Source organism: Typopeltis vanoorti, chromosome 6 (assembly GCF_054136105.1).
Source record: "Typopeltis vanoorti isolate ZY-2024b chromosome 6, IOZ_Tvanoo_1.0, whole genome shotgun sequence".
Taxonomy (NCBI): Eukaryota; Metazoa; Arthropoda; class Arachnida; order Uropygi; family Thelyphonidae; genus Typopeltis; species Typopeltis vanoorti.
In genome coordinates, this window is record NC_143554.1 from 76,844,694 (window position 1) to 76,857,284 (window position 12,591).

General features: G+C 38.0%; 1 protein-coding gene across 3 annotated transcripts in view; it reads right to left on the reverse strand.

Annotated features, from left to right (window-relative positions):
* Positions 1-12,591, reverse strand: part of LOC150105593 (S1 RNA-binding domain-containing protein 1) — a 425,600-nt gene that overhangs the window by 296,074 nt on the left and 116,935 nt on the right. For all 3 annotated transcript variants that reach the window (XM_090394265.1, XM_090394266.1, XM_090394264.1), the window contains one exon: positions 2,424-2,638. In XM_090394265.1, the coding sequence (XP_090250391.1) occupies positions 2,424-2,638 (215 nt within the window). The remainder of the gene's footprint in view (positions 1-2,423; positions 2,639-12,591) is intronic.

Here is a 12,591-nt window from a genome sequence, read left to right on the forward strand (position 1 = left end):
AATATATAATGGCATAATGGAGAAGCCTTAACGAGATGGGCCTGGTGAGGACCATCTGGATCGACAAACTCCTTGTCCTTCTTGATTAAAAACTGCAATGAGAATGTCTGTTGGTCCTATTTCCTCATCTCCTCCGACATGTTATAATACGGTTACCTTATCTACAACGGTTGCCATATCTGAAACTTAGCTTTAATTCTTTACACACATCAGAACAACACTCCCCTAATTCGATATGAGTCACTTCCATTTTTTTCTCAATGGTAAGTGATTTTCGTTTTTTTTTAAGCTGAGGAAGACATTGAATCAGCTGTACATTTAGATGATTTTTAATTTGTTTATATGCTCATCTTAGTGAAGCCTTCACTTTTTTTTTGTACTTAGCAATCCTCACAATGTGCTTCACTGTATACCAAAATGTAAACAAACCATTTTGTAGTCTCTATCTGCGATGCCATAGAATATAAAACACATGCCTGCAAATACTGTCGGCATGCTGCATTTACATCATCATCATCGAATTCCTGATATGTACCCTCAAGGGGTGTACAGGATATAACAGTACTACATGAAAAATTTACATCATTATCAACTTCCTATCTTTCCTCCAAATCTGTCACTTGTCAAGACTCCAATATTATCATTATCAGATCTTATATTTTTATTGTCTAAGGCACATTGTACCGTATCAATCCACCTATATCTTGGTCTTCTTCTGGGTCACTTTCCTGCACAACCTGGCAGAGAACACTTGTTTTGCTAATCTTTCCACGCCCATTCTGTTTAAGTGACCATACCACCTGAGATTAGCTCTGCTAATGCATTCCTGGATGCCGACAATGTCAAGTTCTTTCCTAATATCCTCATTTTAAATATAATATTGCCATTGATGCCATCTGTTCACGCCTATAATCTTTCTCAGGACTCTCATATCTGGGGTCTCTAGTCTTTGGTCAAGTGTTTTACTTCTGACCCAGCTCTGAGATCCATAAGTTAAAACTGGTTTGAACACTGTCTTGTATACAGCTAATTTAGTGTTCCGACTAATTTCTCTCTTATTCCATATGAATTTATTCAATTGACTTCCTACCATACCAGCTTTGTTGATTCTGTTGTCTATTTCCATATTTAATTTACCATCTTCACTAAAAATTGTGCCTCAGTAGCTGAAATGTTTTACTTGTTCCACAGGTTCCCCGTTCACAATACAGTTGACATTTTCAACAATTCAACCTATTTTCATTGTCTTTATCTTTTTAACGCTCACCTTCATACCATATGCTGCATTTACTTTTTTTTAAATTTTGTTATGTTTTGATTTTGTTCCCTGTTGATTTTGAAATATTTGTAAATTTTAATTTTTCATAAATAGAGGAAACGTAAAATGAGGCCTTCCTATACTGCCGCCTCAGAACCAAAAAAAAAAAAAAAAAAGATTTAGTCTTTGCTCAAGTCATTACTTTGTCTCTAAACAGCTTTTAACTCTATACAAATCATAAATCTGTCCAACTCTTGAATGCAGTTCTCACAGTGGGGCAGTATCCCAAAGCTTCTCTAAAAATGCTTAACTAGGTACAGAAGAGAGCAATCAGGTTGATTAATGATGTATCTCTCACCTCCTCTGTTCTCTTTCACAAGCTGATGTGGTTGGCCGAGTGATTAGTGTCTCCACTCTCTAGCCAAGAAGTTACAGGCTTAAATCCTGTCAGGGGCATGGATGTTTGTGACTGCCCTACTAACTCTTTGTGGAAAGGGCATCTGTGACCCTATTACTTCTCCTAGCAGAAGGCTTCACTCCCAAAACCCAGTGAGATATGGGAGCAACTATACATCATCAAAATTATGTCATATGTGAGTAATTAACTAACTCTTTCTTCATAGATATGTTATATTTCTGCTGTTTGGCCTTTTCTGCAAAACAGCAGAAATATATGGCATCATTAACAACCTCGCTCTCTTCTAAACCTGTTGAAGTATGCAGAGTAGCTATCCTTTCACAGTTCGACTCTAAACTCCCATTTATTCTTTTTACTGCTGTCTTCTGGAACAGTTATGAAATTGCATTTAAATGCATTAATATCTATCTGTTACAAATGCCCCAATCCTATTTTTTATAATAACTAGATGAATCTACTAAAATGTTATGGATGAGCACAACAGTCTTCTCTGTCTTGTCATGTATTTCCTTAGAGAGTATACAGTCACAGGTTATCAAACCCAATGTTAACAAGTTTCTTTTCTTTCTGCTCATCCACAGTACCAGATATTAAACAACCTCTCATAAAATGGGATTACCATTTAAAAAAAAAAAACTATGTTCCTTATGATTATACTATGAAAGTTGCTCTATTTAAAAAAAAAAAAGAGAGAGAGAGAGAGAGGAAAAAAATATCATCAATTACACTTTTCTAATATTTACTTACCTAATATGCCTGTACATATGTGGCTCCAAAAGACGATCATATGCATCTTCAATACATTTTTGAACAAAGTCAGCACTACGTTTACCTGTATTTCTAAATATTTTAATACACCATTTACTTTCACAAACCTTCAGAGTCTGGCTTTTTACATAAAGAGGAATTTCAACTTTCACTTTTAAAACTTTTTGATTTTCTCCACGATTCAGGGCCATAACCTAAAATAATAAATTTTATTGCTATATACACATAAATTCAGCATAACAATAAAAATGAATTAAGATAAAAGACACACACACAAAGAGAGAGAAGTGCATGCTATTCACTTAACCTCGAGTTTTTGCAGGGTCGTCGCCAGATTAGATTGAGCCCTGAGGAACAATTAAAAATCCCTGATGGATTTATAAGACAAAAATATAAGAAAATTTCCAATTGCTATTTTGTTTTTATTAGAGGAGAAACGTTAATGCAAAATGATTACATAATAATATTAATTAAATGTTTGCTCTATGGGGATATCTCACAATAAAACTGTTTATGAGCGCTTCTAAATTTAAATTATAAGCTATGTCCATCTCTATTGATATAGTTGCTAGACCAACCAATCTTTCTTGGGTCATTGCTGTTTGCAAATAATTTTTAATCCGTTTAAATTTGGAGAAACTTCTTTCCACACGTGCTACACTAACAGGAATTGTTAGCGTAGCGACTGCGCCTACCGCAATATGGCTGAACGAGTGCCCTTATTAAGTCATGCCTCGAGGCAGGCTGCCTCTATTTTAAAAATTATTCAAAATTTTAAAAATAATTTAAAAATCATTAATAAAGATTAAAAAAAACAGAAGAATTAAATAATATTTAATTCTTCTAATATTTCGTCTCAGTCACAGAGACATCTTCAGAGAGCACAAAATGAGACATAACACAACACATACACACACACACACAAAGGCAACAGAAAACTAAGTGAAATATGTGGACAAAAGACTAGAGTCTTAACTAGGTAGGATGCCCTTTGTTGACAACCAAGGAAGTAAACTGGGATCTCAAAGTATTAGTATTTCCCATATTTTGGAAGTTATATGCAACCATATTTATTCAAATTAAGGTGATTTTTGAGAGCAGCTGCAGATTCTAAAATCAGTTGTAATCTACTGTAATGGAGTATGGTGGTCTTTTCCTTCTATGAGCCTTATCCAAAGCATGGTGTGTAAGGCCTGATTGGCCATAGTCATGACTGCAGATGTATTTTTTAATGATTCCTGAAAGTTGGCCTACTAGTTGGTCAATTGGGCCATGCTTTGGATATAGCAAATGAAACAACTGAAAAAAAAAAGTCCGCCATGCTCTATCACAGTAAATTAAGAACAGAAAGACTGTCTTGCATAAAACTTCCCAAAATATAGCAAACTCTAATACTTTTAGATCCTAGTTTACATTCTAGTCAGATAGCAGGTGCCCAAAGAGGGTTTTTTTCTGCAGCTTATCCCACTTAAGTAGGGTCGCTGTTTTTAGGGAGTCTCCTCCACATCTTCCTATCATGGGCTGTAACCACATTCAAGTTCTTCATCCTCAAATCTTCCTCCACCAGCTCCCTCCGTCTCTTCTTTGGCCACCTGTGCTTCCTTCATCCCTGCATATCCATCTGCATGACCTTTCTTCCCACATATTCGTCCTCTCTCATCACATGGCCAAATCATCTCAACCTTGCCTCCTGCATCTTCGCTCCTAAGTTCGTAACTTTCATCGTTCCCCTTACATGGTCATTTCTTAAATGATCCTTTCTGGTCACACTGCACATCCACCTAAGCATTCTCATCTCTGCTACCTTCATCCTGCTGAGCCACAGTTTCCATAGCGTACGTCATAGCTAGTCTCACTACTGTCCTGTAGATTTTGCCTTTTAGATTAATCGGTGCCTTCTTATTGCATAGCACTCTACCAACCTCTCTCCAGTTCCTCCATCCAGCTTGCATCCTGCATCCCACTTCCTTCTCAGCCTCTCCATCCTCTTTCACTGTCGAACCTAAGTATCTAAAGTCCCTAACCTTCCTTATGGCATTTCCTTCCAGCTCCAAATCTATCTCTTGGCTGCCATCCACTCTGCAACACAGACGAGGATGGTCTGAAAAGTTCTTGGCCTTGACCATAGATGGCAACACTATCGGTAAGATTTTTTTTTCCTAAGTTGGTACATCTGTCACAAGCATCCATGTGAAATTGCAAGTCATTCTATCAAGTAGTTTGTTTTATACAGCTGTCTGAAGCAAAAGTGTTGTCTGTATCCCTTGAAATGGATAAAACTGAGTATCGTGCAGTTATAAAATTCTTTGTAAAAGAAGGTTCAATGCCAAAAGAAATTCATTTGAAGTTCATAAAAGTTTATGGGCACTCTTCTTCTTCGTTTTCGAAAATTAGGAAATGAGCTGCCGAGTTTAAACATGGCCGTACCAGCCTTGAAGATGAGCCACATAAAGGATGTCCAAAAAGTGTAACAATACCAGAAATCATTGATCAAGTGCACGAAATGGTATTGGATGACCGACAAGTCAAAGTGTGTGAAATTGCTGAGACTATAGGCATTTCAAAAGAATGTGTAGGATATATTTTGCATGAAGAATTGCAAAAGAAAAAGCTTTGCACAAGATGGTTGTCGCACTTACTCACAGCAGATCAAAAACACAATTGCATGAATATCTCTGAACAGTGCTTGGAGTGTTTTAACAAGAATAAAACTGATTATGTGTGTCGATTAATTACTGTGGATGAGACTTGGATTCACCATTACACACCAGAATCCAAACAGCAGTCAAAACAGTGGACAGAAGCCGGAGAAGCGAGCATGAAAGAACACAAAGTCAGTTCCATCAGCAGGAAAGGTTCTGGCATCGGTGTTTTGGGATGCTCAAGGCATTTTACTTATTAATTATCTTGAAAAGAGTAAAACAATAACTGGAGAATATTATTCTGATCTTTTAACCAGACCAAATGAAAAAATTTGTGAGAAAAGACCCAGTTTGCAGAAGAAAAAAATCATCTTTCATCAGGACAATGAACTTGCCGACAAAAGTGTTTTGGCAATGACTTCTATCTCTTCCCAAAACTAAAACTCTTCCTCGATGGTCAGTGTTTTTCTTCGAATCAAGAGGTGACTGCAGCTGTAGAGGGGTAGTTTGCAGATCTTACTGAGAACCCACTACAGGGGCAGGATAATAGCACTGGAGTATTATTATAATAAGTGTATTAGTCTTAAGAGAGATTATGTTGAAAAATAAAAATAATTCTGGAATTATAAATTTGTTTTTTCATTGTTAGGCCGGGAACTTTTCAGACCGCCCTTATATACTCTGTCTTACTTCTGCTCAGTCTCATACGTCTCTCTCTTCCAGTACTTTCCTCCATCTTTCAAGTTTAGTTGCCACTTCTTCTCTTGATTCTGCACACAGAATGATGTCATCCACATACAACACTGTCCAAGGTTCTCTCACCTCCTCTGTCACATCCATCACAATATTAAACAGGAACAGACTTAATGCTGATCCTTGATGCAAGTCAATTGTCACTTGAAAATGTTCTGTCTCTTCCAGGCAAGTCCAAACTGTAGTCTTCACATTTCTGTACATCTCCCGCACAAACCTGACATATTTCTCCAGTACCAACTTCTCCCTCAAACACCTCCAGACCCCCCTTGCCTTGGCACTCTATTGTACGCATTCTCCAGATCAACAAATACCAGATGTGGCTCCTGTCAAAACTTTTCTATCATCTGCCGTAACCCAAAGATAGTATCTGTCATCAATCGACCAGGCATGAAGCCAAATTGTTCCTTTGCAATCTCCACCATCTTCCACCTTTCTCTTGATGGAAGAACCCTTTCTAGGATTTACATTGTGTGGGACATCAACTTTATTCCTCTGTAATAATTACAGTCTTGTGCATCCCTTTTTACCCTTATACATGGGGAGACAAGAGTACTTTCCCTCCATTCCTCAGGTATATTTTCCTATTGGCAAACTTTTATGAACAGGTCCCATAGAGGGGTCAATTCCCCCCGCCCCCCCGTGTCTTCCATGCCTCCATTGGATCCTGTCAGGGCACACTGATTTTCATCCTCTTTATGGCCTCTTTCACTTCCACTCTATTGATGTTCTGCACCATCCCCTCATAAGGCTGCCCATCTTCGTGAGTCCTCGCATTTTCCTCATTCGAAAGCCCTTCAAAGTATATTGTCCATCTGTTTCTTATATCTACATCCCTCCTTAATACTCTTCCTCCAGAGTCTTTGCTCTGCCTCACATGTAAGATGCCCTTTGATGCCCTATTTCTACAAAATGTAGAAATAAGGCATCAAAGCCTAACTGATCATAAAGATCTTGATATGCCATGGCTTTAGCCTGTGCAACAACTCTCTCACTTTCTCTCTCTGTACTACTCTCTGACCCCTTCCATTCTTGACTCATCCCACTTTTGCTTTGCCTTCCTCTTAGCCGTCACTGCTTCTTGTACATTATTATTCCACCACCAACCCTCCTTCTGCTCTCTAATCTTTCCAGATGTTTCACCAAGCAGCTCAATTGCACAGCACCTCAGAATTACTTTTGAATTATGTCTCCACTAATCTTGTACACTTTCTACCTCATCTGACATTCTCTCTAACACCCTCTCCTTTTTAAGGTTCCTCACACTCTCTTCTTTTAAACGAAACCACTTAATTGTCTTCATCCCATTGCTTCCAAAGGTTCTTATCTTTGACTTTATTTTAAAGTCTGTGCACAGCAGCTGGTGTTGCTGGGCCATTTGATCTGTTGGGATTACCTTACAATTTGTTACTTCCTTAAGATGTTTTCTTCTAGTTAAAATGTAGTCAATCTGTGAACTGTTGTTACCACTTCTAAATGCTATCAAATGACCTTCCCTCTGGCAGAAAAATGAGTTCACAATTGCCAGATCAAACACTACTGCGAAGTCCACAATCCTCTCTCTTTCTCTCTCCTTCCTGGTTCATCACCCTTTCACAGTCCCTAATTCTGTCTTCCTATGTGTCCGTTCAAGTCTCCTCCGACAATTACATTCCAGAACTCATCTTTTTCCTTTGTTGTACAGCCAACTTGTGGGGCGTATGCACATAAGATGACCACTTGTTCTTCTCCAAGACCCAGTTTCATTCACATGATCCTGTCATTCCTCTTACCCACTTATAGTACTTCACCCTTCATTCTGTCACACCCACAATTCTGACACAATATTTTCTCTCTTTATTTGCTCCAGAGTAGAACAATTTATACCAGTCTCCCAGTTCCTTCGCCTTTTCTCCCTTCCACTTTATCTCCTGCACACATAAAATTTCCCAACTTCCTCTTCCTCATCATGTTTGCCACCTCTCTTCTCCTTCCAGTCATGCTTCCAACATTCAACATTTCCACTCGCAACATTCTCTCAACCTGTTGGACTCGCTTCTTTAACTGCATTTGCCCTTGATGTGGTAGCCCTTGTCACTTTCTTGACTCATTTGTTCATAGCTGGAGCTGGCAGTGAAGTTTTACGACTGGATGCCCCTCCTGACGTCAACCCTCACCATTTATCCGGGCTTAGGACCAGCATCTATTAGGGGGCTAGCTTGCCCCCTTCGGTGGCTGCATAAGATGAAATGACATAGCAAAATAGGAAAACTTCACCCCTAGCCCTTGAATACTCTAATAGCATTGGTGGAAGGCAAGAAAAGAAGAAACAAGCAAAGAAAGACGGGGGCAGTCAGGAAGAAGGTTAGGCATGTAATCCATAATGCATACACATTAAGTGGCAACATAAAACAAGTGACAATAATCAGTTGCGTGAGAAGTGCAAAGGGCAGGTCAGGAAGATGATTCTTGGTAAAGGTAACAGAAGTGTAATATGACCAACAGTCAGCTAATGGGAAAAAAAAAAAAACTGCAGATTTTTTTTTAATATGTGATTAGTAGAAAAAAATGATTATGGAAGGATGATACTGGTTGGTGAAAATAGTAGAATGATAACCACTGTGAAAAAATATAGCTGAGATATTAAATAGGCAATTTATAAAGGTATTTCACTCTTGTGAATATGACATCATGCACAGCATAAGTGTAGTAGGAGAGATCAATGTTGAGTGAGCAGTGTTCCTAAGGTCTGTTTTGAGACCACTGCTGCTTATCTTATGTTAATAATACAGGGAAAGGTTTGAATGGCGATTTGCAGTTGTTCACAGATGATGTAAAGAATGAGGAGTTGGACTAAACTTGGAATAGATTACATGGTTATGACTTTACAAGAGGACTTGAATAGATTGAGTGAATGGGGTTACCAGTGAGTAGGGGTTACTAGTTCAATGTTGCAAAATGTAGGGTTCTTAAAATTCAGGAAGCAGAGATGGGATACAAAGCATGCAGCTGGCAGGGATATCTTAAGGAAGTGGAGGACATAATGGATTGGAGGGGGGGGGGTAATGGCAGATAAATACCCAAAATTTAGGGAACACACACACATTGCTAAAATTGAGAGGACAGCATAAAGGATTATGGCAATGACGGAGAGGACATGGACATGTAGAAATAAGTAGATTTATAGTTCTATTGTATAAGGTCGAATGATGTACTGACCTCTATGTTTACCTAGGACAAAAGATTAGAGCAGAGGGAGGTTGTGAGGAAGAAATTATAAAAAATATTCAAATTCACCATGAAACTCAAAGGAAATATCCCAATCTATCTTAAAAGAAAAATATTCAATAGTTGTATACGTCCGGTTATAACATATGGAAGCAAAATGTAGACTTTGACTAAAAAATTGACCAACTACTGAGAAATATGGAAAGATCACTGCTGCTTGGTATTACCATTCAAACTGGAAAGTGCAATACTTGGATCAGAACTCAGACCAGGGTGAGAGTCATTGTAACAGCCATTAAAAGATCTAAATTGCAATGTTGTTATGTTCCATCGGGTCATTTTTGACTCCTGGTAATTCTATGAACATACATTCTCCATTCAGATCTGTCCCTGGCCATATCTTTCAGAATTTCTAAGTTGCTTCTTTAACTCCATCCATCTAATTCTTGGTCTTCCTCTTCTCATCAACTTCAGCAAGCATCATCATAATCTTCTCCAGACTGTCATTTGCTCGCATAATATGTCCGAAGTATGACAATTTTTGCTTGATGATCATAGCTTCGAGGAAGCAATCTGGCTTTATTCTGTCTATCACTGATTTATTGGTTTACTTTGCAGTCCATGGTATTCTTAGTAAGCATCTCCAAATCCATAATTCAAATGCATTTATCTTCCTTCTTTCACTCTTTCTCAGGGTCCAACTTTCACATCCATACAGTACCACAGGGAATACCATTGCTTTCATGATTCTGATTTTTGTTGCAAGGCTAATATCTTCATCTTTAAAGATCTTGCTTAAATTTGTCATTGCTTTCTTTCCGAGTAATAATCTTCTTCTAACTTCTTCAGTACAGTAACCATCTTTATTAATTCAGGATCCTAGGAGCACAAAATTGTTAACTGCTTCCATTTTCTCCTCATCTACTTCAATATCATTAAGTTCACAAGTTGCCATAACTTTTGTCTTTTTGAGGTTAAGTTTAAGACCTTATTTAGCACTTTAGTCTTTAACTTTCATGATAAGTTCTTCCAAATCTTCTTTATATTCTGCTAGCAACATGGCATCATCTGCATACCTCAAATTATTAATAATTCTTCCACCAATTTTAATTCCAATTGAAGATTCCTCCAGTCCTTCTATTCTTAAAATGTATTCGCTGTACAAGTTAAAAGGGTATGGAGATAAAACACATCCTTGTTGCACCCCTTTACCTATAGTGAAATACTCAGTTTCTCCAAGATCTGTTCAGACAGTAGCTTCTTGTTCATAATAAAGATTCCTCAGAAGGATAATGAAATGCTCTGGTACTCCCATTGTTCTTAACACATTCCACAGTTTCACATGATCTATAGAGTCAAAAGCCTTGCTATAGTCAAGGAAACAAAGGTAGACATTATTTTGATATTCCTGTGCTCTTTCTATTATCTATCTCACATTGGCAATTTGATCTCTTGTTCCTCTGCCTTTTGAAATCCTGCCTGTTCATCTGGCATCTCTCTCTTTATGAATGGTTCCAATCTTTTCTGAATGATCTTAAGACTTTACTTTCATGAGAAGTCAGTGCTATAGTTCTGTAATTTTCACACTCTCTTGCATTGCTTTTCTTCAATAAAGGTATATAAACTGATTTTTTCCATTCCCTAGGCCACATAGTTGTGATCCAAATTCACTGACATAGAGCTGTTAAAATTTTAACAGTCTCTTCTCCCAGGGCTTTGAGCAGCTCAATAGATATTCCATCTTCTCCTGGTGCTTTCTTACTGGATAGCTGTTGCAGTGCCCACCTCACTTCACTCTCCAGTGGTACTGGCTCCTGTGTATAATCCTGCTCTTCAAATTTCTCAGTAATTACGTGGCAATAAACAGGTCATATTGCAAGAAGTAACAATCAAAAATAGACAAAATTGATATTTGAATAGTATCCTAGAGATGGAAGGAGAGCTACAGAAAGACAAGAGCAAATTATCCTCCAAATATCTCAGTTCGAGGACAACATTAAAGAGGTAACTGGAACTCGGTAGCACAGTAAAGCTCAACGTACAACCGAATGGAGAACTTTGGGGGAGTCGTTCATCCAGCACTGGATAGAAAATAGCTGATGAGGATGATTGTAATGATGTATAAGGCCTTGTTCAAGCTACATATGCATTACTGTGCAAATTTCACTTACAAATTTCACCTCATTTTCAAAAGGATGAAGAGCTACTGAAAAAGTCCCCAGATGACTGACTAAGATGGTTTCTGATCTCTGGAATGTTGAGTATGAAGAATGTTTAGGAAATGCAATTTGCAGAGCCTAGTGGACAGGAAGAGATAAGATGGTAAGGGACTATTACAAGAATAATGTGGAATATGTTTTTTACAGGATGAAAGGAGATGGGGGAAAACAAGAAGACATGCAGAAGGAGGGTGTGAACGGGGGGGGGGGGTGAAGCGTAGATTTTTGCATGGGGGGAAGTAGTGGATGATGTGGAACACATTGTCTGAGAGTATGGTAAGTGTGGAGATGTTGAATGTACTTAAAGCAAAAGTATGATAAGCCTTGACTCCATGGAGATCTGATTATAATGGATAATAATATAATAATGAATCACATAGTATTAATTAAAACAACTAAATGAAAAAGCCTGAATGTGAAATTTCTGAGATTCATTGCTAACACTGAATGTCTTAGCTCATGACAGGTATGTTTTATTCAGTGGATCAAGAGGTTTCATTTGGTTTCAATTATAGTAAGGCCATTAGGCAAATGGCAATCAGTCAGCCTACATAAACTAATACATGTCCCTCTCAGTCTGGTAGGAGAAAGCCACCATGTGGGCACCAGAAATGTAAATGCTATGGGATGGGGGGGGAGACTTACTATGTATAATCCTCATAAAATGTAGAGATAAGGAATCCTGAAGATAGCTATGAGCCAGTCCACATTTCATGAGGAGAGCCACTTCATAAAGCACCACAAATGAAGATGTCTTAACTTTTCTAATGTTAAAGCATGTCCATTGCATAATTACTGTCAGTGGAATGCTTACTTCAAAAGACTCTGTAAGAACACTGGAAAAAGCTGAATAAGGTAATGAATTAGTGCTCAAAAACATCTAGAAGATATTTCTGTGAGTTATATTATTATTATTAAGAGAGAGACCTCCAGGAAGTCAGGGACTCATCGAGGGAGGTCATACTATACACACAGCAGCTGTCATACCTGTTCTTGAATTAATTCACACTACTTGCACACATCCAATGGGAGTAATCATACACCACTCTATGAAGAAAATCTAGCATTTATTCCCCCCTCCTTCTTGACAGCATTTATTCTTTCAACTTTCAAGGATGCTCTTGCATCCTTTCCCTATCCTCCATAAAATTAAAAATTCCATCTATTGAAATCCTGTAAGATCTTCTCAGAAGTTCATAGGTCTCAATTATCACCCTTCTTTCTCCTGATTGCTATTGTCTACAATTTCTCAATCTATCTCCATAATCAGTATTCGCCCAATCCTGATATCATCTTTAATGCTCCTTTGCGCTGCGCGCACACACA